This window comes from Cydia fagiglandana, chromosome 10 (assembly GCF_963556715.1).
Source record: "Cydia fagiglandana chromosome 10, ilCydFagi1.1, whole genome shotgun sequence".
In the NCBI taxonomy this organism is placed as follows: domain Eukaryota; kingdom Metazoa; phylum Arthropoda; class Insecta; order Lepidoptera; family Tortricidae; genus Cydia; species Cydia fagiglandana.
In genome coordinates this window covers 3,881,487-3,908,363 of record NC_085941.1, presented here as the reverse complement: position 1 = coordinate 3,908,363, position 26,877 = coordinate 3,881,487, and the positions used below count along the sequence as shown (strand labels likewise).

Below are 26,877 nucleotides of genomic sequence, written 5' to 3'. Positions count from 1 at the left end.
TATCGTAATACATAGTACATTACTATATAGGCCTGGAAACGAAGGGTTGTATGCCATGTAGATATACACCGAAAACACCGTTTCTCGCCGATATTTTTATAGTGCATTTCTCAAACTTGCAATGAAATATCTATAAGCTACGGTGAGGTGACCAAAATTGAGAAAAAATTGTCTAAAAATTTAATTTAGAAAGGAGCAAGTAACAGGGCCTCATGAGTTACGAGGTATCGTTGACCAACCCGCCGGGCCCCAGCAGCCGGGGCGCGTACGAGTAATCGTGGGCCGCGGCTGCTGTTAGAAACAAAAGAAGGTTGCTTTTGCTTTTTTTTTGCATTATGGTACGGAACCCTTCGTACGCGAGTCGGACTCGCACTTGCCTGGTGTTTTCTTTAACCTTGGCCATAGTCCCATTTGTATGGGATCTACTACCGCCGTGCGAATGTATGAACGACTACTTTAAAGTGACACTTTTTCAATGTATTTGAAATAGGTATTTGAGTATTTATGGGTATGAAAAAGTAAAACGATTATTTCAAAATGAATTTCTTGTCCTTGGTTTATACGAAAATGATACCAAACTAGACCTGACAGCTACAGGTAGGTAGAAACAGACCGCATTGTACCGCCGGAATCGCATTTCCCCTCTCCCTTTTTGGGTGGAAGCAAAGAGTTAATATCCTTAAGACATTATATCAATAAAGTATGATCCAAGGAACAATCGTGCCAAGCGGCATCGCCTGGGATAAAACGGCCAACTCAGTGCACTTCTCCATTTACATTTTCCCTTAAATATTTTTTTAAATATTGATCCTAGCAAAAAAGTATATAGAATATTTAATGTAGTAAATTTTATGTAGATTACTTATGTATAAGATTTTGTTGTACAAGCCACCATTTACGAGTTATTTACAAAAAATATTAACAATTGATTTACTTTCTCCTTTAAATATTGATCCTAGTGAAAAACTGTATACAATATTTAATGAAGAAAACTTTATGTAGATTACTTATGTAAAATATTTTTATAATATAAATATTAACAATTAAAAATATTAATAATTAACTTTCTCCCTTAAATATTTTTTTTAAATATTGATCCTAGCGAAAAAGTGTATGGAATATTTAATGTAGAGAATTTTATGTAGATTACTTATGTATAAGAACATTTTTTGCTACAGGCCACGGTTTACGAGTTATTTATAAAAAACTATAAAAAGGGACCTTTGAACCCGATTTATTTTCAAACACAACATGACTGATCAGTTCATCAGCGTCACATAACATAAATTGACCTGCGCAGTGGATAGACAGCTAAATTTAATGTTCCAGTATTCACAAAATCTTAATTGCTAAATTGGGACCTAGCGAACCGAAATGGGCCAGAATGTCCAATTTCAACCTACTACGTATTTTATTCATCGAAGTCTTTGTCGTAAGCGCCATCGACAATAAGGTCCCTTTTCATAGATAATACCACAAATAATGAGAGTAGCCGTACCAGTACTGTCGTGTACACAACCAATTAAGGCACGACTATACTAATTGGTTACAAAAACGTCAGATAATTGGTTACGATACGAGTACTAGGCTTCACTGGTTAATCTGACTTTCGGACCGAAAGGTGAAAAATCAGATTACATTGGAGTATCTACAGTGAGAATTGGATGTTTTTGCTATCCCAATTAACTGAGTGTTTTTTTTTGCGCAGTCAAGCACCTATTAAAAAGCCAAATATATGTAGTTTACTATGATATGTTTACTATGATAAGTATGTTTATGCATAGAAGTTCCTGTTAACAAACAAAATCGAACCTCCGGAAACATACAAAAACATACCTCAATCACGTCGAATTTGACTCAGAACACCCTAAATTCAACGTTCAAGCAGCAGATTAAGATTAATGAGTGAAACATTAACACCACAATGGAACCAGCGGCGAGAATTATTCCGAGGAACCCTAATTTATTTCTGAAATGCTTCAGTTAATACTATTGTGAAATATCTTCAATAAAATAATTGTAAAGGAATTTACCGCGTCGCTTTAGAAAGCTTCAACAGTATGGTAATTTATGATACCGACATTATTAAAAAGTATAAAATTGCTTCGGCAAAAGGGAGCTTTGTAGATGCTTTTGTCGCAGTAAATATTGCAAACAATGGAGTTTTATGTAACTTGATACAAGAAAACAGGAAGTTAATAGAATTTAATAAAAGTAATGCTTAATAAATATATTAAAAGATCAGTCACGTGTTTAAAGTCGAAAAACGCTCGATAACATCATCCAAATGATCGGGCATTTTGTTATTAAAAATGTTTATATTATATTCATATATGTGTATTGTTTATATTCATATATGTATGTATAGTACTGTATAGTCTTGGTTACAAATTCATTTACTTTAAAGACACTGCACCTACTTAATCTTTCTGGTTTGACCCATTGGTTGACTGGTAGAGAATGCCTTAAGGCATTAAGTCCGCCATTTGTACCTTCATGTATTGTGCAATAAAGATTAAAATAAATAAATAAATGTTTAATAAAGTATCTACCTAGGTCTAATTGAAAGGGTTAACAATGTTTATTGCTCTCTAGCTTTGCTTCTGTCTCTACAGAAGCTTCTAATAACCAAGTTATAGACTCATAATGAAAGATTTGTGTCGAAAATATTTTGATTAAGTTTCAAAATTATCCGACTGACTGGGTAAAGACTTCTATAGAACATAGGTACTCTTGTTACTCTTCAAAATATTGTGTCCAGATCTTTTCCCCATCTTGTACATTCGACGTCTAAGATATGTTTACATTTTTCGCCTTATCACAAGGAAGTAAGGTGACATAGTGTAAACATATTTTTGACGTCGACTGTATAAGTTGGAATTGTAAGTTGTGCACTTAATAAATGAAGCATTGTATGTATCTGTTTGGCCCTACAGTTGACTGGTGAAAGAAAAATGAAAAAAAGTTTGTTAGGTTGAATAATATTACACCATACCATTTAAGATTACTGGTAGAGAATAGAGTTTGCCATTTGGCATTAAGTCCGACATTTTTACATTGGTGTATATATTTTCTACAATAAAAGTAAAATAAAAGAAAAGCTTTATTTCATGGTTATTAAAAGGGCCACTTGAAAATCCTGCAGTTAAAATTCTAAACTACAGCACTATACTTATTATGAGCGTACATTGATTGGCACAAACATCAAAGTTTGCTTAGTAAATGCTTATTAACACTGCCACAGGGACGTACAAATATTTGACAACATTATTCAATGTAAACGTGTTCGCTAATGACGTAGCGTATTTCCTTACATGTAACGTTACCTACATTAAATTTGCGACCACGATCTCAGAACACGACAAAAGCTCAGGCTTCCTTATAGATAACTTGAGATGAATGAATTTTCCTTATTAATATCAGCTGAGCGTTTCGGGTTTTATCATTATTTAATATGCTTTAGATGTTATATTTAATATTGTAATTAAAATTGCCTTCGTCTAACAGACGATTGTTATACCGAATAAGATATCAAAGAACATGTAATACAATGAAATAAATAAAAAACCGCAAGCGCTAACGTTTATGTAAAATTAATGTTAAAGGTTTTTACGGAAGTATTTTTTTTGCTCTAGAATGTTAACAGAATGGTGGCCGCTTTCAAATGAAAGAAACGCCTGGCGTCTGTTGGCTCGTTGGGTGGACGACATCCGGAAAACTGCGGGTCACTTCTGGATGAGATTAGCTCAGGACCGGGACAAGTGGCGTACTAGAAGAGAGGCCTATGCTCAGCAGTGGGCGATAAAGGGCTGATATGATAATAATGGTGATGATATTTATTTCCAAAATCCCGCAAAACTTTCCTCATAAAAAATAACATCGCAGAAAGAATATATTTAGACTTTAATCAGTAAAACGAAATAAATAATCCAACATAAAAGAGTCGTGAAAGAAACTGATCAAATGAATTAAACAGGCTTGATATTCTGTGACTAAAACACTTAACAATTCTAATTTATCTTTCACAAGTTTCTATCCAACAATGTCAGCACGTAAGGTAGACTGACGGTTTGTCAGCTAACATTTTAATTATCTAATTAACACTTCTATCATTTAGTGAGATATCAATCAAACTGATACCAAGTATTTTGTTAGTAACAAACCTGGATATTTGGAAGTATATGAAAAATTCTTGGTTTAGTTACTTTGTAAACTAAGTGTGTGTGTCCATATCCTGGCAAGGTCGCCATGTGATGTGGGACGTTGAATCAAACAAGTATGTTCGAGTATAGATGTATAATGGTTTAAATAACACGTAACAGTGCATGTATGCACTACTTAAATATGTTAAGGCTATGCTTGTGTGTGGGTGAGGCATGAGTGAGGCAACTTAATATACAGACAGCGAGGAAATATGGCCAGCTTTCTGGGTGCCCAGATTTTTTTACCTATAGGTTAAGTACTTTTACTTAGGGCTACTTGCTCCATTCACTAACCCGGGGTTAACCGGTTAGACCTGGAGTTACTATGGCTATCAGTACAATTCGACACTGCTTAACCCCGGGCCAGTGGGATGGTGAAAGTGGCCCTTAGTAAGTTTTATGTTTTTTGACTAAATAAATAATTACATTAGTTACCTACTAAAAAAATAATATTTACGTATTGGTACGAAACCGATTCCGGGTTATTATTTTGGACTCGTGTACAATTTTTTCCATCCTTCCTCAGATCAAAGGCATGCGGGTACAGAGTGTGCACAGCTGAGTGCCCCCACCCTCTCAGCTAAATGAGGCTTAAGCGACCAAAGGGATTGTTTGAGAGTATGGAAATATAGCGTATTGTGACCCTGCGCCTTTACGAATTATATTCGTACTACCGTAAAATGGGGTGAGTTCGGACAAATCCGAAGTTCAAATATGAAGAAAAGTTTATTTGTGAGCTGGTGTGGTGAATACTAAACTTTATATTTCAATTAATCCTAAATATAAACTAGTTTTATAATGGCTGTTAAGAGTGGTGGAACAGACTTAATAAATACATGTTTTAATAGAAATAAATATCTAAATAAATATCGCTCCTTAAAAAACATAACTATATAAAATGATTTGTACCTGAAAATTCAACTTTTCAAAAATGGAACAACGTCACTATTCGAATGGTTCTTAATTTTGTATAGTGACACTATGTTTCTCAAGGAGCGACATTATAGAACAATATTACCCAAACTGACTGACGTCCATAGTAAGCTCAATATTATCCTCTAGCCGCCCAGAAACCTATAAAAAGGTCTCCTGTTCCATTCTAATTTGAACCTTATTTTTGACAAATCAAGATTGCATTTTTCTTGGCAAGTTTTGACATCTGGGCGACTAGAGGTTATCCCTCTACACTTTTTGTAAGAAAATTTTAATTTATAATGTTTAAGCGAATTAATATTTAATGCCTATTGACAAGGCACTTTACCCCTCAACATTTTCCTAAGTAAATATCGTGACAAAAAATAAACCGACCAAAGTACACACTAAGTTTAACCGGCCCAGGTTTACGTACCGGTCGGGTTGTCTAAGCCCGCGTTCCAAACTTGTCCCTACAATTTAGTATAATTTATGTAAATGAAAACAAAATTTGTGCCTCACTTTATTGTGATAACAATGGGAGCCGCGAGGACTTTGTTTTCGAGGCCGCTGGTTCACAGAAAAGCTTTTTTTAAATATTGCGAAAAACTCATCATCATCATCTTAGCCTTTATCCCATATCCTAGGTTAGGGGTCGGCTCTCCGTATCATTTTGCGCTCATCCATGTCGTAGGGTAGTCAAATATTGCGAAAAGCTGATTTAATAAAAATGTTAATTCATACAGTCAAATATTTTTGTGGATATTCAAAGAAAAGACGATACGAACGATTATTTCAAAGATTGTTTAATCAGGTTTTTCAATTGTTTGGGATAGCTCTAATAAATGTTTCCTTACTTTTCTTCTTGCACTTATTTTACATGTCTCTGTGTAGTCTGATGGTTGACTGGTAATGAATTATATTAGGTACAGGGCAGGGTTTAATTTGTTTGTCTTTTGAAAGTCTATACATTTTAGGGTAACCCAACGTAAAGATTATCTATCCGGATATAAAGTCAAACATTACACATTTCAATATCATAATATTGACAATTATATTTAAAATTATTCTAAAAATTTAATTTGATCAATTCTCATAAGAGTCATAGGTACTGTCACTAATACAGCTTGACAGAAATATATTATGACGTTACTTATTCTTACTAGGTACTTTTTACACAACGTATGCGAAATTGAAGCCATCTATTGGATTGGATATCGCTCATCAAATTTGTTACGCTCTGATTCCTTTTTCACTGTAACATGAGCAAGTTTGATAGGCCCTGATATTTTCGGCCCAGTTAGATTTCTTATAAGATGTCAAGCGATACGATAGCGATTTCTCGGTGTCAAAAGTGACGTTTTTGATTAAAGAAGAAAGCACATGTTCTTAAATTACAAACTTTGCTTAGTTTGGGGCTAGCCCGATCAGTGTAAGAATATCTACATATATTTTTTTAGTTTTCTATTTAGTCCAACAAGTCCTCCTATTCCTAGGAATGCGTGACCAAACAGCGTAAACAGTACGGTTGCCACCAAAGCCGATTCAACTACTGATGTGATTATATCATTCTTTTATTCAATCAATCGGCAACCAAGCCATTTGTATGGCTGCCGGCCACAATCCTCTTAATTCACGTTATTTATCGACGCTCACCACGGCACCGTCGACTTCCAACCTCATCTTTCAGCCTGTTCTATATTACGGCAGGTTCGAATAAAATATTAATTATATTTTGTGCTGAAATACGGACTTCATTTGTTTGAAATTTATTTTTGTTGCTACATCAGTGTATATAAGGTGTGGAAAATTTCTTGGGACTCATGTATGGAATATAATTTTATGTCACTAGTTTTTCGGAGAAGTGAGGAGAAAAAATCTCAACAAAGCATAGGTACAATATAATACAAAATAAATATTATTTATTTCTCACCAATAATAATAGAAACAGTGCATACATATTAAGCATAATAAAACTTATGCTAAATATGAGAGACAACAGCCTACTTTGCTGTAGACTAAAAAAACAAGTGGCTATACCAAATTATATGCTCATTCTGGTATAAAATTGGATGGTTGTGCAATCTGTAGTACTAATAACTGTCTGTCAATATAAACACCATGACGTCGATACCAATATTAGGAACCTATTTTTTTTAAATCAGAATCGGACTCTAGGTCTACAATATTACAGTATACAAAAAATGAGGGTACCTACATAGATGCATAAAGAAAATGTAGGTAAATAGGTAATTTTGGCTGAGATCTTTGTTTAAGATAGAAAATCCGACGTTACTTATTTGGCTTCTCTTAATTTGAGCGAGATGAGTTTTTTTATTCTACGTAGGTAATTTAATTTTTAATATAAATGCAAAACTTCGTGTATTTTTAAAACCTGAAATGTAGGAAGGCAGCAAGATTAAATTTGCTTTAGAAGGGCTAATTTACCGAATTTAGTGATAATTAAAAAAAAGTCTAATCATAAATGTATTTAAATCTACGTCGGTAGCAAATAAGCAATAAGTTAAACGGTCACCGTAGTTTATGGACGCATGTAACTCCATGGGTGTTACACGCGCGTTACCTAACCTAAAACACGTAAAACTAGTTTTTTTCTATTACCTACTTTTTTATCCCTCTAGTATTCAAGAAGTTCTTGCATAAGGTGAACTGTTATTAAATACACAATTAAGTCAAAGATAATTACTGAGTTTTAAAGTTTACGTAGGTTAAAATTACGACTGGAAGACCAAGTAAAGCGCGTAGCACGTGCTACGCCGTAAACCATAGCGGTATATATTTTGCGTTCTGTAGCGTTATAAACCCGTAGACCCCAGACAAGCGCTGCCCTTTCTCTCACTTGCTTTCGTATAGTCCGTGGCGCTCACGACAAAAAAGTGTAATATTAGGAAAAATATATTTTTAATTTTTTTTCAAATTATTTACATGAAACCGTATAAATTAAATATAAGGAACGAATTTAGCATCCTTGAGTTACACGAAAATGATACCTAACTTGACCACATAGCAAAGCTTTATTTTTTACAAATTTCGGGAGGCACCCCCCTTAAGCCAAAATTTTGCATCAAAAATTTAATTGACTCCCCTTCGTAAATCAATCTGTGAGTCAAAAGGAACAACTACGCAAAAGGAAATTTCATCATCATCATTTGCCGTATAATTAGGTGAACACCATTTAAAAAAAAGGGACTTTTACCTCGGCGCCCAGACCAATTATTGGTACCTATAATATTTCCGAACGGACTCTAGGCTCTCCTTAGTGAGTCGTGGCAAAATGTCAGAGCAACAAGCAATGGGAAGAATGGTACACCAAAATTCCAAAAAAAACTTTTTAATTTAGGTATATGAAACTTATGAATATAATACACATTGAAAATTAATCCTAAATAAATAGAAGTCAGTCGTCATTGTACCAATAACGTCAAACCCTTTTACACCCTACGGCATATAAGTGTATTTACTTAAGGGGGGGGGGGGCAAAGGTTGGTGTTTTATTAGTAAATACGGAAAAGGGACCAACAGCCATATTCGAACTTTAAGATACGTCAAATAATAGATATGGAAACGATATAGATTAGATATGTCAGTGTCAAACAAGTGTCAAGAGTGACGTTTTTGTTTGAAGAAACGTCGCTTTTGACACTTGTTTGACACTGACATATCTAATCCATATCGTTTCAATATCTAGTATTTGAAGTATCTCATTGTTCGAATACGGCTGTAAATCATACTCCCTATATATTTAACTCGGGAAAACACATGCTGTTAAAAGATTTTGATTTTACATTGCATTGTACAATTATTATTTCTTATCGTCTGGCAGAGCAGTAAGAAATATAATAAATAAATATTTTGGAACAATTAAAATAATTGTAGCAAATCCTGTACGGTGGAAACTACCCTTGCCAAACTACACAATTATTTTTACTACAGTAAAAACCGTCAAATAAAACCCACATAATTTATCTACCCTTCTACTCTAAGGTTAGCTGGAAGAGATACCTTAAGGGATAAATTTGCTTTATGTACTTCAATTTATGATTATTTTATGTGTACCTACCTGTTTTTATACAATAAAGTGATTATTATTTTGACTACTGATTAGTAGTACTGATGTAGTTCATAATTATTAACTATTAATAACAATTTTCACGGAAACGTACTAACTTGTCTTGCTATTTCAGCCAGTCTCGGTACAAAAAGTACTGACGTTGACTGAAGTAGCATGACAAATACGAACGTTTCCGAGAAAATAAGATGGAAAACAATGACGCCATACCCTTCTATTTATATCTTTTACTTTTTTAAACGTGGGTTATATTTAAAAGAAATTTTAATATTACCGAACAACTCCACCGGACGTTTATTATCATTTGAACGCAACATTTCTCAGAACGTCTTTAATTTTCCTTAATATAAAACATCAATAGGAAAATTATACAAATAATTAAACGTCCCGATTCTTTATGAAACTCCGCCGCCCAGTTTTCGAATCTTCAAAAAATTCAGAGCTATTTCGATGGAAAATTAATCAGAAATCAATCATTCTTGCGGAACTTTCTGAAACAAATTATAATATAATTTTCATAAACGCTTTTGTTTACTTATTGCTTGTTGGACATAATTTAAATGGACTCGACGAATTTTCTTATTCCATTAATATTAATTTAAAACATATTTTCAATAAAGCATAATGATAAAGATAGTTTATTATTCAATTAGGCATATTACAATGCGCTTATGAACGTCAAATAAAGCTACAGCCGGCTCCAACCCTACACCTCTGCCTCGAGAAGATTTAAATCCTAACAATTTATATCCTAATATTTTTTGATATAACGCTTATTTAAACAGATTGCTGATTATTAAGCATACAACTATGATTCAATATAAAATAGGTGTTAAAAATATTATCAAAATACAAAAAGAAAATGGTACTCACAAAAACTCTAGCCTCAAAAGAATCCGTGTCACGAAGCCACATAAAACACAAAAATCTATTAAAACACCAAGTTCACACTTCACGACACTGAGTCTTTGCTCGAAGAAGCCTGCGGCGAGACGACACGTCCGTCCGCTTCCAAGGCAGGGGCGCCACTGACGACGGCGAATGTGAACATGTATATCTGCCCTATTCGAACTTTAACTGCCGTATTCGAACTTCAAGATATTCACAAGAGACGACACGTACTAGATCCATTCTAGATACGTTATAGTTTAGATATCAACTAGTTCTCTTTTGCAGCGCAATTCGGGCAACCAATGTGACTTTTACGTTAGATAGAATAAGATACCTATTAGATGCGAATTGGATCTCTAAGTTATATCCTGTGGAAATCTTTCAAGAGTATCTCCAGAATCGTGCAAATGTCAAGTTTGACAGGTTAGTTCTTAAACATATCGTTATCGTATCATGGTGATGTCTAAAAGATGTCTGATAAATGCCCATTTCATAATCCAAATCGGGCCCTAAGATACGTCAAATATTACGGCTAGATACGATATGGACGGCGCGATTCGGGAAATGAATTAGAGATTCACTAGATAAGAAATAGTAAAGATATGTGACGTTCCACGGCAAAAGGTACCTTATGGCGGCTGGCGCTTACGCTATTATTAACGCCGCTCCAATATTCAGCAGGGGGAATGGTACCTTTTGCCGTGGAACATCACATATCTTTACTATTTCATATTTAGTGAATCTCTAATTCATTTCCCGAATCGTGCCGAGTGTCAAAAGTGATGTTTTTGTTTGGAGAAACGTCACATTTGACAATCCGTATCGTATCTAGCCGTAATATTTGACGTATCCTAATGTTCGAATCGGGCCGTATATACAGTCGCCATCAGATATATCGGAGCGGCCAAGGTGTTCACAATATCTGAACACGCACTCTAACGCCTTGACAATAGAGGCGTGTTCAGATATTTGTGAGCACCTTGGCCGCTCCGATATATCTGATGGCGACTGTAACTATAGGTCGGCATGGATTAGTAAGGGTAGTTAGTGCTATAAAATTTCAAATTAACAGGGATTGTTAGACGGACGTTGAATAGAGTTAGGATCGGATTTCCGGTTAATTAATGATACCCAATATCTGCCTTTTGAACTGAATTGGCATCCTGATGTTGAAATTTAAACTTTCTGAGGGACGTAGGAATGTACGATTAGTGAAATTTTCATTGTACTTTAGATGAAATGTTGATTGTAGCTTATTAGAGCAATAAATATTAAGGCTTTAGAAATAGTCAATGTTTTTTATTAACACAGGGTTACTCACATATTGGCATTAATTATATATTTATTAAAGTAATATAGAAAACATAAAACTATAGAATTATATAAACAGAGTAACATAAATTTAAATATTTTCCTACCTAAAAAGACTATGTGGTTTGTCAGATACAGGCGTAGGTAAGCGCATTTTTCATTTTCATTTTTATGTCCCACGTATCATTCAAAATATTTTTTATATCGTCTTGTTATTGTTCTGTTGTCGCAACTGTTTGTCAAATATCGAATAATTCAGATCATTACAGTAGGTATCTTGCATAGCTAATCGATAATAATATTGCTGGTCGCATAAAGTTGCAAACTTGAGAGTTAATTAAGATTTTTCTCAGTTATTTAAAACTGAGTCACAAAGAATATAACTTAGAAGAAGCAACAGCGGTAAATTTTATGAGGTTATATTCTTGTTTAATATTTTCTATACACCTGCAGATCATTTAATTGTTTTTAAATCATACAACTATACGAATTTAATAACTAGCTTAAATCTAAAATAGGCCCCTTAGGCATTGTACCAAGGATGCTAGCGGCATTTCCCCGCTGTATCGCAATACTGATACGTTGTGCGAGGTAGCCGCCAGCTCTTCGGTCACCAGTTCACCAGACCTGGCAACACTGGCCGGGACCAAACGTCAAATTAGCTCTGCGTATTTAAATAAGTAATTATAATTATTATAATGGAATAATTAACAAGTTATGGTGATAAATAGAACCTGCACGTCGCAATTATAGTGCTGTATCATTATCTAAAGTGTTACATTAACATAAGAAGAAATATATTGACGACAAAAAACATGGAAACTGTCAACGATGTAACGTTCCAGATTTAAAAATTACACCGTTTTTGCCTGTATTTCACCGAAGATTTTACAGATGAGTATTGTTTTCATAATTTATAAGCCTAGTTTTTAGTTTATTTCTAATTGTCATACTTTTTTTTGCTACCTTCATACGATTTGAGGAGAACTTTGTTTAAAACATAACAGGATTTTAACATACCTAAATATCTTAATTCATTCTTAAATCACCTTAAGAACCATTAAATCATACCCTGCGGTAAGCAGTTAACTTATAAAACAGCAAATTATGAAATTTATTGTATAAATTCTAAGAAGCTTATCACAGTTATCACTTACAAATCAAGTCATTTGTAGTTTACATTTTTTTTTAAATCACTATATTCTGTTAGAAGCATTGAATTTCATTCATCTATTTTGCTCAGATGTCATACACTACCAATATGTTTACAGCTCAAACTACTAAGATGACTACACGCAGGGATGTCCTGGTTGCTAAAATGCAGCAATTACAGAAAGAACTGAAAACAGCCGAAGAATTGAACAAAAGACTCCTTCAAGAACAGGAAGAGAGTGCAGAGCAATTTGAGCAAGTTGTTAGAATAAACACAACCCTCAAGTCTCAGCTCGCTAACCAGGATGTTGAGTTCGAAGACATGCAGGGGCAGCGGGATGAACTTCAAGCTGCCGTTGATCAGTTCAAGAATTGTCAGGAGATACATGAGCAGGCATTACAACGCATCCAGGACTTAGAACAGCAGCTGGAGGAGTCAGAAACAAAACATAGTTGCAAGTATTGCTCCGGCCACTCCGGACTGCGAGACAATAATTTAAGTATTTTTGCTGAAATTAATAGCTTTGATGTAGATTCAGTCGATGATAGCATAGGGTTCTCCCCAATGGTAGAAACAGTAGATTTAAAAAGTTCTGTGCACATTGAAGGCAGTAGTGATATTAGAGTCGCACTGAAAGGATCCAAAAAAATAAAAAAATATTTAAAACTCAGTAGATTCATAAAGAAATCTAAACTTTTGCTAAAACGCCATAATTCAATATTCAAAATGATACAATCCAAATGTAACAGTGTCGCCTTAAGCGATGAACTTCTAAACTGCCAATACCAACTAGACTGGACAGTAGAAGAATTGAGTCATCGCTCCGATGAACTAGAAAAATTAGAATTAAAGTTGAAAAACTTAAATAATAGAGACGAACTGTCAAGTAAAGCGTTACAGGAATACATAGCCTTTATGAATAATGTTCTAGAACCGGGGAGCGGCTACACTCTGCGTATGGACTCGCCGCGGCCCCCGCCCCGCCCCGCCGCGCCGGACTCGCCCGCGCTGCGCGCCGCCCTGGCCGCGCCGGGCTCGCCCGCGCTGCGCGCCCTGTTCGCGTCGCGCGCCGCCCGCGCGCCCGAGCTGCGCGGCGACTCCGAGCCCGCCCCTCGCGTCGCGGATCCGGCGCCCCCGCCGCCATCGTCACCGCCGAGCCGAGCCGAGCAGATTCCATCGGGGCCGGGCCGAGCCGAGCCGACTCCGTCGCTGCCGTGCCTCGTCGAACCGGCCCCTTCACCGCCGAGCCTTGTCAAGCTGGCTCTGTCGCTGCTGACCTACGTCGAGCCTGCGCCATCCCCGCCGAGCCCTGTCTCGCCAGCTCCATCGGCGCCAGGCCTCCCCTCGCCAGCACCAGCGCCGCCCCGCCTCGGGTCCGGGGCGGCCCCGCCGCGGCCGCAGCGCCGCCCGCGCGCCGCCGGCCGCCGCACGCTGCTGTACTCGGACGAGGTGGGCGCCGGCCTGGGCGTGCTGCTGGCGCAGCGCTTGTCGCAGGGCGTCGTCAACCACTGTCACCCGGGCGCCTCTGTCGATCGTTTGATCGAATCTATTTCTGCGGGCGAGTTTGACCGCGACTCGACGCTTGTAGTTTTATTAGGGAATAGTTTAGACTGTACTAAGCGAGATATCTTAAAATTATCCGCTACGCTGTCGGCGATTGACCGGGGAGAGGTTGCTAAAATAATTATCTGTGCGCTCCCTTATAGAATGTCGAGCAAGGTCAATAAGAGGGTATTTCATTACAATTCTTTATTGTATAACCTTTCCTTGTACAGTAGTACGATTTCGTATTTTGATACGAATAAATTTATAGAAGATTTTGTTATGCCCCATAAGAGGACCTACCTACCGAGAAGATGTCTTGTAGAGTGTGCTAACCTGTTAGCATATAATATTGAAGACCCCGTCGTGGCTAGCACGGCGTCTAATAGCCTTAAGTCGCGTAGTATTTTACGCCTTGGTAGCATAGGGTTTGAGATGGAGCCGCCTGGTGATTTGAATTTAAACTAATCGCTACGACAACGTGTGCACCAGCCGGCTCCGTTCATATTGATCACTGTGATGCTAGTATGTTTGGTAAAACCAATTTATTGAACTTAGTTCATCAAAATATCCAAGGATTTACCTGTAAGGAACACGAAATTGATTTGTTTATACAGTACTCGAATATTGACATTCTCTGTATAACTGAGCACTGGCTTAAAGATCATGAATTTATGTTTAATTTCAATAATCATAGTATAGTAAGTTCATTTTTTAGGAGATCTTGCAATCGCGGCGGGTCATTGATAATGGTAAAACATAATTTAAAAAGTAAGGAGCGTAAAGACATTGTTGACATGTCAGTGGAACGCCTTATAGAACTTTCTTGTGTTGAATTGGAACAATTTATAATTATATGCGTGTACAGGCCCCCATCGGCAGACTATAACTTATTCGAATCGGTCATAGATGAAGTACTTAGTAGTGTTTTTGGAAGTCATAAAAAAATAATTGTATGTGGTGATTTCAATATTAATTTGCTAGAAAATTCGCCATTATGTGGAAGGTTACTAAATACTTTTAAATCCTTCAATTTAGTCAATTTATTTTGTGAACCCACTCGAGTCACAGCAACCAGTGCTACATGTATAGATAACATCTTTAGTAATAATGACGCGATTAGTAAATCTGTTATTAACAACCTAAGTTCTGACCACTGTGGACTAAAAGCTTCTTTCAGCGGGAAAACTGAAGAAATTCCTCAAGATACTTTGTGCAGGCCGATTTCCGAAAGTCGCCTAGGTTTATTCAATCGTAATATTACTAAACAATTATGTTGTCTTTCATGTACCCAGGAAAACCCTGACTGTTTGAGTTCCGAGTTGTTTAATTGTATTAAAAAGGAATTTGATGCCTGTTTCATTCAGAAAAAGGTGCAAGGCAAGGCTAAGACTAAATTTAGCGACTGGGCTACACCGGATATTCACGAGAAAAGACGCCGGCTCTACGACTTATATGATTTAAAGGCAACTGATAAAAGCCCGGAATTTCTAGAGTACGTCAAAAATTATTCTAAATCTTTTAAAATGTTGTGTGTCGCCGCTAAAGCCGATTATTTGTCGAAAAAGATCCTAAATTCCAGCGATAAAGTCAAAACTGTATGGCAAGTTATCAGTAATGAAACTGGAAAACGTAAACTGAAGGATCCGCACTACAACCTACGAATTGCTGACACTTTAGTAAGTTCCGACCGTGAAGTAGCAGATCATTTTGAGCGGTTTTTCTCGAATATCCCGGTAGAAACAACAAGATCCCTTAATTCATCGCCAGACGTCGCTGAAGAAATTTTGAAGACAAATGTGGCAGAATGTACAGAAATCTTCAAATTTTCGTATGTCTCATCGAATATAGTTCTTAAGACTTTTAGGTCTTTAAATTTAAAGAAAACAGAAGATCTTTGGGGCCTGTCTGTCAAAGTATTAGATTCCATCATTGAGTCAATTACACCATACTTAGCTGAGATTTTCAACAGATGCATTGATGCTGGAATTTTTCCAGATATTATGAAACATAGCAAAATTATCCCTCTGTTTAAATCAGGAACGAGAACAGATCCCACGAACTTTAGACCGATTTCAATACTACCGGCATTAAGCAAAGTGTTCGAGAAACTTATTCTGAATCAACTATTGTCACATTTCAACAGAAACAAACTGCTTGATAGCAATCAATTTGGTTTCACCAAAGGTCGATCAACTACTGACGCCGGTGCGGTACTTCTAAAACACATCTTTGATGCTTGGGAAAAAGCTCAAGATGCTGTTGGAATTTTCTGTGATCTGTCAAAGGCATTTGATTGCGTTGATCACGAAAATTTAAAGAGAAAATTAAGCCGCTATGGGATAAAAGCTAGTGCCCTTGACCTGGTCTCATCGTACCTTTCGGATAGAACTCAGCGAGTAGTTATTAATGGAACTCAATCGGCGGGGTCCCCGGTAGCCCTCGGAGTGCCTCAAGGTTCAATTCTTGGTCCCTTCCTGTTTTTGGTATACATTAATGACTTACCAAAAGTTGTGCAAGATAGACATGATATAGTGTTATTTGCAGATGACACTTCCCTTATATTTAAAGTGGACAGAAAGGAAAATAGCTTCGAGAGCATTAATGACGCGCTATCTACCATTGTAAACTGGTTTACGGCAAACAATTTGCTTTTGAACGCCAAGAAAACCAAATGCATCAAGTTTACGCTACCTAACGTCAAGCAGGTAAATAACGGCAAGATTAAAATAAAAGGTGATACGCTGGAATTTGAGGACCGAACTGTTTTCCTGGGAGTCACTTTAGACTCCAAACTGCAATGGCATGCACATATAGGCACTCTAGCCGGAAAACTTAGTTCAGCAGCCTATGCAGTGAGGAGAATCAAACAGCTGACAAACGTAGAGACGGCCAGGCTGGTATACTATAGTTACTTCCATAGTGTTATGTCTTATGGAATTCTGTTGTGGGGAAAAGCGGCAGATATTCAGACAATATTTGTGCTGCAAAAACGAGCTGTACGTTCCATCTATGGACTGGGCGCTCGAGTATCCCTAAGAGAGAAATTCAAAGAAGTTAACATTCTTACCGTTGCATCTCAATACATACTAGAGAATATTATGTATGTTCGGAAAAACATCCACGAATTCAAGGTTAACAGTGATATCCATAACTATAACACTAGAAACAAACATAAACTTGCCGTGCCCGCCCACCGCCTCCGTAAGGTTAGTACGTCTTTCGTCGGGAACTGTACACGTTTTTATAACAAAGTCCCCACTGATGTAGTGAATTTACCACTTCACAAATTTAAGTCGCACATTAAGCACTCCTTGTTATGTAAGGCGTACTACACTGTAAATGATTTTATAAACGATAGAGATGCTTTTAAGCCGGTAGCTTGATTGGTTTCATTAGTATAATAAGAATTAAATAAATATTGTTTTTTTTTTACACTGAATTAAATATGCTAGTGTCCAGTAGAATTGACACATGAGACAATGATGTTCTCGCTTGATTATATTGTTTAATTTAATTTTAGTTTTGGACACTTGGAGACCTTATACATCTCTAAGTACATATTTATTTATTTGATTTTTATTTTTGATTGTACATACTTACCTATATTTTTAATGTTTCTGACACTTAGAGACCTTTACATCTCTAAGTCAACTTAGGCTAGTAATTATGTGAAGCTATATTACTGTCTTTTTATGTAACATATGAGCACAAAATGCCGTGTCTTACAGCTACATGTTATTACTATTTTAATATTAATATAGGCCGGTAGCTTGAACATGTCATGCTCGCTTAAAAGTCTTTGCTTACGGTGGCGTTGTTGATCGGGTCGCCACTTTCCCGAATGAAGGTTGAGGGAGGCGATGGCTGAGATACGCGTCATACTCGTGAACGGGTGCTGTTTGTGGAGACTGGTCTGTTAAGCTAACACGAGCTATTATACTTAGTAACTTTTATTAATTAATTACAGTGAGACGCCTCATTCTGTTCTCGTATGTTTCTTTTCTTTTAATGAATGTATTAATTATACAGGATATTGACTCTTGGAGACCCTATACATCTCTAAGGATAACTTGATAAACTATATAATCTTATAGTTCTGACACCTAGAGACATTTACACCTCTAAATATTATAGATTTTTTGTGTGTGTTTTTTTATCTGTATTTTGTATGTAATTCGACATTAAGAGACCATATACATCTCTTAGTAATTGTAATACGTTAGATTGAATTGTTAGTTTTAATTTATAAAATTGTTGATGTTATTATTTTTGCTTTTATGTAAATTCAATGTTGACGTGTAAAAGTGCCCTTGTGGCCTATTTGCTGAATAAATGTTGATATTTGATATTTGATATTAGTTACGTCAACCAGACGCTTCGCGATTTCTGCGAACAACTTATGCGCGCTGGGACCCCATGGACCTAGAGTTTGAACTCCAATTTAATTGTTGTCTATTTAGTTTTACTAATTACAAAATATTATTAAATTTACCTATAAACAGAGTAAATGATATTAGCCTACGTCGAGTTCTTATTTTAAATAAGTAAATAAATATTGAACAAACTTACACAAATCAACTACATAATATTATAGTTCGTTCGCGCAAACAACGCTCAAGATTCCACTTTTCGAACCAATCCCTACGCTCGTGGTTCAATTTTAGAATCCTTCGCTTGCTCGGGTATCAATATTAGCACGAGAGGTTAAACAACAACTTTGCCCCCTTGTAAAACAATAGTTATTTGTACAACAAGAGATCAAAGTTTGATATTTCTTCGAGTGCTTATTTTGAGTCCCGTGCAAGTAGGGCATGCAGTACCGGTCCCGGTACCAAGAATTTCATTTCCCGGTTCTGGGTATGGCCGGAACCGGGATTCCCGGTTCTTCCCGGTTCTCAAGGCATCTTTTGATTACTTATAAGAAATTGTTTCTGTTAGCGTACAATCTTTATGAATGACTTATTTTCATATAAATAATTGCATACGAATTAATAAATGACTTATTTTATTTTAAACAAACACTTAATTGGCGTTCCAACTTATTTTACGAAATTAACAGGCACACATTGCCTCCGCCTGGGCCGAGCCACACGGCCGTAGCGTAGTCGATGCACTCAGCACTATATGACGGCACGGCCTGCCTGCACGAATGCCTACTTTACTAGGTCAGTTTACCCGACAAATTTGGGTCCCCCGTTTCATAGCACCATTATTCAATGTTATATAATGTCCCGACCTAAAGTACTAAAACATTACTACTATTGAAATGGGAATAAATAGTCATATGATGAGAACCGGGAAGTACCGGTACCGGGTCTTCAGTACCGGTTCTTTTGACTCCATAGAATTCCCGGGAATTCCCGGGAATATGAGAACCGGGAATTCCCGGGAGCATGCCCTACGTGCAAGCGAAAGATTCTATAATAGATTCACGAGCGTAGCGAGTGAATCTAATTTAGAATCTTGAGCGTAGTAAGGGATTCAAAAGCTCACGAGATGTAAACAACTTTGATCTCGTGTAGTACACAAAAATTTTCACCCTAAGCAGTGAAAACATACCTAGAGGGACAGAGATAATACTCGTAGAACCCAAGTATATCGAACTTGTATTAGACCCCGCATGTTGAAATGACATTTGACTATAAAGGTAACTTGAATGACATCTTGTCTCACTCAGTGATCAAAATGCGATTTTGCTCACTCATTTTGTCTCACACAGTGAGCAAAGTACCCTTTTTCGAACTGCTGAGGTGAAAATAACTATTGTCTCTAAATATTATTTTTATTTTGGTAAGGATTCAGGTTAATTCACTTCTATCAGTCAATTTTAGCCCTATTGTCTGCGGCGAGATATTAACGTCCTGACTGATTACTAGAAGCCTCAACTTAAATTACTAACCATTAGTAATTGAATCCTGATGAATAGGCTTATTTCTAACAGAATATAAATATAGAATTATCAACGCTACGAGCGAATATACTGTGAATATAATAGATTTTGATTAAATGTGATTTGTTTTCTGGTCTTCATTTTTGGCATTTAGTTATACCGGGTGTGGCCTGTAATATGAGCAAAAAATTAAATTGTAGGCTGTACTCCTCATACTGACCAACTTTTCGTCAGCGACTTTTAAAAATAACTTGTGGTTTGATTTTTAATACACTTTAAAGTTTATCCTAAGACGCAATGTATTGCGAATTTTGTTATGTTTAAAGGCGTGACAAGCAACGTCAATCATAATGATACGGCGTGGCGATAGCGTCCATTGAAGATAATATTTATTTTGTATGAAAAATAGGGAGTCTAAATACTTCATAATTTTTAAAAGTTGTTGAACAAAAGGGTCTCCGTTTGAGGAGTACTGTTACGTATTTTTGCCTTCGATGTTATAATTACTAACTGTAAACCATAGGTTAAATGTTTTATTGTACTAGCATTACACAAACCACCAAAAATGAATCCACATACCTCTTTGATGAATCTGGCGACGGCGGCTATATGCACTGGTTGATTTACACACAGATTTCAATGTTTCGACCGGGCTCAGCGTAAATCTTTATGCACACACACTTAAAGTTATGTTACAAATCTTTTTATGGTCAAACGAGTTCACTTATCACACAATTCTATGTAAAATATAGTTTTATGAACCGAGAAAAACTTTCATAACCCGACATCTTTTTAACCGAGAACCAAACTGCTCTCATTGGTCCATTTGAATGCTTGGTCTATTGCGCGACTGCGCAGTGCATCGTGGTGTTGCCATGCCATAACACAGGCAATGGATTTAAATTTTGAGAGAATGAATAATGCTTGCACATATTCTCCCCCCCGAACCAAGCTAGGTCTTGGTTAGCAACTATCCATCAAAGGCAATACACAGAGTTTTGAAACAGGCCGGAGTAAAGAACCGTTTTGAACCCTTAATTCAGCTACACGATTGATTCCGTCTTTTCCTGGCAATAATCTAATAATGCGGCCACGTTTCCACTGTAAAGGTGGATAGTTTTCTTCCTTTATTAAAACTAAATCATTAATTTCCGGAGATTTCGTACGTAAAGTCCATTTAGGACGCTGTTGTAGAGTATGAAGATATTCATTGCGAAAACGAGACCAAAAATGTTGTGTCAGTTTTTGAATTTGTTGAAATTGCGACAAACGGCCTATATTCGTTAATTCAAATGGATATTCCGGTAGAGCTACCAGTGGTTGACCGATGATGAAATGACCAGGAGTTAAAACTTCCAAGTCTGTCGGATCCGAACTGAGAGGACACAAAGGCCTTGAATTCATCACCGCTTCGACCTTAGTAAAAAATGTCGTTAATTGCTCGAACGTAAGCCGTTGATCACCGAGTACACGATACATGTGTGTTTTAGCGGATTTAACAGCAGCTTCAAACAATCCACCCATATTTGGGCTACTGGGAGGGTTGAACAGCCATGTAATTTGGTTTTTGATTAATTCACGTTCTAACTCGCCGTGATGATTCTTTAAGTAAATGAATAACTCTTTCAAATGTTTGTTAGTCCCGACGTAATTTGTACCACAATCAGAGCGAATCAAGGAAGGTAACCCCCTTCGAGAAACAAATCTAGTAAAAGCAGCGACAAATGCTTCGACTGAAAGTTGAGAAACTATTTCCAAATGTACCGCCTTTGTTGACAAACAAACGAAGATGCACAAATAACACTTTTGAATGCGAGCATTTCTTAAACTACTGCTCTTCATGAGGATTGGGCCTGCAAAATCCGTCCCTACTCCTTCGAATACTCGACAGCATCGAACCCGATCTGCAGGTAAGTCTGCCATAAATGGCTGTTGGTGTCGAGGCGCAGTTTTAAAGCATGGAATGCATTTAAATGTCACATTTTTAGTTACAAATCGCATTGATAATATCCAATAATTCCGACTTAGAATTGAAGCTAAAGTGTCAGCACCTACGTGACAATATACCTTATGATAATGATCCACTAAAAGAAATGTGAGTTTGTCTTTTCCGGGAAGTAAAATGGGATGTCGGGCCGAATAAGGAAGTTCTGAATGACAAAGACGTCCTCCAACTCGAATTAAACCTTGTCCGTCGACAAATAAGTTAAGTTTCCGTAACGAGTCTCGAATAGGTTTCCCAGCAGATAAATCTTCAATGTGACTACAGAAATGTTTCGTTTGAATCATCTGGAACAAACGAGACAGTGCGAAACGACGTTCCGATACAGACACATTTTTGCTAACATTTTTATTACCACGACAGTTATTCATAAATCGAAACAAAAGCGCTGTCACGTTGACTAATTTTTCAAAAGAGCTATACCGATCGATTAAATCAAAGTCATCTAAAGCTAGACTATTAGACACACATTTCGACCGTAATCCTGGCAAGTTCTCAGGTAAATCTGGCTTGGTTTGATTAGGCCAATGTTCTCGAGACCGATGTAACCATTTTGGACTCCACCATAAAGGATGTTCAAGCAATTGGGCGGCTGTACAACCACGAGATGCAACATCTGCACAATTTAAATCACTATTGATGTAAAACCAAGAAACTGGTAAATTGAGCTCATTTATCTGGGAAACTCTATTACCTTGAAATACACCCAATTTATGGGGTGAAATACTCAGCCAAGCTAAAGCTATCGTGCTATCACACCAACCGATAATTTCCGTGATTGTAAGTGACAGCTCACATAGTGCTAAATATACGTGAGACAGTAATTTAGCCAGCAAAGTTGCGGCACTTAATTCCGCCTGTGGTATCGTCAATTTTGTTTTAAGTGGAGAAATTCTTGTTTTAGCAATAACCAGGCGAACAGTGACTTCTCCGTCAGAACATTCTGTTCGCAAGTATACCGCAGCTGCATAACCGACAGACGATCCATCACAAAAACCGTGCAAAGAGTATGACACTTCGCTTTTTAACTTCAAACACCTAGGAATAACCAGTTTCTTTAAGTTGAGTAAGTCTGAGAGAATGTTATTCCACTTGTCGACTATGTGGCTAGGTGCCGGTGAATCCCAGTCTACTCGTTTAGCTCCATCACTCACTAGCTCCTGTAATAATAATTTCACCCTGAAAACTACCGGACTAATCCATCCGAGTGGGTCAAATAACTTTGCCAACGACGAAAGAATACTGCGCCTAGTAGGCGTAGCTTGCTCGTCAGGTAGATTAACTCTATAGGTAAACGTGTCCGTTGATGGATTCCATTGAATACCTAAGACCTTAATAAATCCAGTACTGTCGTCATTGTCAAAACAACGAGGAACTTCACAATGATCCGTGGGAAATCCAGCTAATAAGCGAGGTTCGTTAGATGCCCATTTTCGCAATTCATAGCCAGCAGTTCGCATGATCGCGATTAGTTCATTCATAAGCATTTCAGCTTCCTGAATGGAGTCCGCCCCTCCGTTTATATCGTCTACATATGCATTAGCTAATAGAAGCCTGGCAGCATTCGGAAACCGCTCCTTTTCGTCTGCAGCCAGCTGGTGAAGACATCTAATCGATACGAAAGGACTTGACTTTAGCCCGTAGGTATTAGTAGTCAGTTCAAAAAATTTAACAGGCTCCGTTTCGTTTCGTCTCCAAAGAATTAGCTGGTATCTTCGGTCTTCAGGATGAATCCATGTCATTCGAAACATCATTTTTACATCAGTAGTAAAAACAATCAAGGGCAGCCGAAAATTTAAAATTATTGTAGTTATGTCATTTTGCAATTTTTCCCCTGAATGTAAACAATCATTTAAACTAACACCAGTTGTTGTTTTCGCACTTCCATCAAAAACAACACGAATCTTTTCAGTGTCCCCAGATTTCTTAAAAATCCCATGATGTGGCAATATGAAATATTCCTGCCCAGAGTCCACATCAAAGTGTGAAAGTTTCATATGACCAAGTTCTAGATATTCCTCCATAAATTGTTTATACTTTTCTTTGAAAATCGGCTGCGATTTCATACGCTTCTCTAAAGCTATAAACCGACTAATCGCATTTGGTTTTGAGTCACCTAACTCCGCATGATTAGGTATTAACGGTAAACGAACAACATATTTACCATCAGTCCCCCGAGTGACTGTAGTTGCAAACAAATTCTCACAATTCACATCCATAGGATCTTTTATAGAGATCTTAGGAGGCTCTTCCGTTTTCCAAAACCGCTCGACCGTGTCAATCAAAGAAACACCCGAAAAATATTCCACACTACGTGGTATCTCCCGATTAATACCACGCAATGGACCGAAAACCGCCAAATCAAATATTGTATCAATAGCATATGGACCACCCTTCCGAATAATGATTTTATTTCCTTCAATTATTTCATCGAGTATGTCACAACCGAATATAATGTCCACCCTAGACATGTGTTCATAACCGAAATCCGAAAAATATTCATTAGATAAACCGAGCCGAGTAGCAATGTACGCCGTTGGCGACCGTAAAACCACCGCATTTACCGATAAAATAACGTTTTCCTTACGTTCCGACCGAAAAGTAAGAGTCACTATATGCTTACTATTACTAGCTTTGTCACCGACACCCGATAACGAGGTAACAGAGTAATGTTTCTTTAGCCCTAAAGTTTCAACAAAATCGCTCCGCACTACCGTAGTTTGAGAACCTAAATCTAAAAGAGCCCGAGTCTTAATAAATTCTGCATTTTTTGATAATACATTAACGATAACAGTTGGTAAAATCACATTTTCAACCAAAGCGGGCGTCGAAGAAACATTACTCGTAACTAATTGCTATTCCGCGTTGTCAATAGATGTCGCTGGCGCATCAGAGCGCGCGGACATACAAGTACAAGCACGCGTACAGTCGGCCGCCGTGGCGGTGGCATTAGAACTTAGTACAGCCGCATTCGTAGTTCGCTCATTTCGTACACGCCGAGTATATTGTTCAACAGGGTCACGTGTGCTCATTTCCATCACACAAATTAAATAATTATGTCCAATATTCCCGCATCGTGCACAAGGAATGTATTGGTTACAATTTGTCGCTGAATGGTTTCCAAAACAACGAAAACAGCGGTTATTATTTCGTACCCAATTTTTGCGATCAGTGGGCGTACTATTTTTAAACTTATAACAATCTGTTATAACGTGCCCCGACACAGAACAAAAAGCGCACCGCAAGCTAGTAATCGAATAATCCTGGTTTACGCGTTGTTCAATTACATTTACGCTTTTCCCCGTTTTATGTGCGATTATATCTGACGTATTGGCAGTGTCAATAAGTTGACATTCATTTTGTAGGAATTCAACTAGGTTTTCGAATGTAGGAATCTTCTTCACGCCTCCATAAATTTGTTCAAACCGAGATTTAATATCAATAGATAACTTCGTAAGACTTATATGGAGTAATATGAAGCTCCAGTGGTCTGTAGGGAAACCCAAAGCCTTAAGGGCTCGTGTCGACTCAAGCAAAGGATTCAATATTTGTGTCCGTAATGCGTTTTGTTTTTTAACAGGCATTAGATTCAAAATACGCGAAATATGACTATCCGCGAGCAACCGTTTATTGTCATACCGCGACTTCAAAATTTCTAGCGCTATATCTAGCGAAGCATCTGTCATTGGCAAATGTTGAATTAATGACTTCGGTTCATTGCATAAGTTTGAAACCAAATAATGCAATTTTTCAGTTTTTGAAATATCTGTCCTGGACTTTACCAACGAGGTGTAAAGACTCATAAACCCGGACCAAGTAAATATATCGCCATCAAATTGCTGAAGATGGATTTGTGGAAGACGTGGGCGTTGTGCTGAAGGCACGGCCGCTGCGACCTCCGAGTTCGGTTTTTCCAAGGACATTGCATCTAAATTATTATAGTGCAACTCAGCATTATTATAGCGAGCCTTATAGTCTTTGATTTTTTCACCATCGGTTTCCACCTCGAGACTTTCAAGTAAACTCTCATACGCCACAGTCAATCTATCGAAATGAGATTCCAACTTTCGTAATCTCGCCGCTAAAATACTAGAACTAATCTCAGATTTCATCATATTAAAAGATGATTGCAACCAGTCGCATTCCATATTAAACCGAATATCATTTGTTTTATGCGTCGCCATTTTGAAAACACACAAAATAAGTACGTATTTATTTACAACAACCGCGCCGCGAATAAAAGGTCCCGGTTCGATGGGACCAAAATTATGTTACGTATTTTTGCCTTCGATGTTATTATTACTAACTGTAAACCATAGGTTAAATGTTTTATTGTACTAGCATTACACAAACCACCAAAAATGAATCCACATACCTCTTTGATGAATCTGGCGACGGCGGCTATATGCACTGGTTGATTTACACACAGATTTCAATGTTTCGACCGGGCTCAGCGTAAATCTTTATGCACACACACTTAAAGTTATGTTACAAATCTTTTTATGGTCAAACGAGTTCACTTATCACACAATTCTATGTAAAATATAGTTTTATGAACCGAGAAAAACTTTCATAACCCGACATCTTTTTAACCGAGAACCAAACTGCTCTCATTGGTCCATTTGAATGCTTGGTCTATTGCGCGACTGCGCAGTGCATCGTGGTGTTGCCATGCCATAACACAGGCAATGGATTTAAATTTTGAGAGAATGAATAATGCTTGCACAAGTACAATCTATGTTTTAATTATTTGCTCGTGTTACAGGCCACACCCGATATTGTTAAGGTTGACAGGTTTGGTACGTTAACACTAGACTGCAGCGATCGGCAACCTTTTATCAGCCAAGGGTCACATAGTAGTTAACGAAGTTGACGCTGTGG

General features: G+C 37.2%; 2 protein-coding genes across 2 annotated transcripts in view; both read right to left on the bottom strand.

Annotated features, from left to right (window-relative positions):
* The window catches only part of LOC134668161 (uncharacterized), a 101,537-nt gene extending 91,321 nt beyond the window's left edge, over window positions 1-10,216 (bottom strand). The window contains exon 1 of the mRNA XM_063525679.1: window positions 10,078-10,216. The gene's annotated coding sequence lies outside the window, so the exon portion shown is untranslated. The remainder of the gene's footprint in view (window positions 1-10,077) is intronic.
* Window positions 10,217-20,577: 10,361 nt separating this feature from the next.
* On the bottom strand, window positions 20,578-23,008 carry LOC134668191 (uncharacterized). The gene has a single exon (XM_063525696.1). The coding sequence runs from the start codon at window positions 22,365-22,367 to the stop codon at window positions 20,958-20,960; it is 1,410 nt and encodes a 469-aa protein (XP_063381766.1). The 5' UTR covers window positions 22,368-23,008; the 3' UTR covers window positions 20,578-20,957.
* Window positions 23,009-26,877: the final 3,869 nt, after the last annotated feature.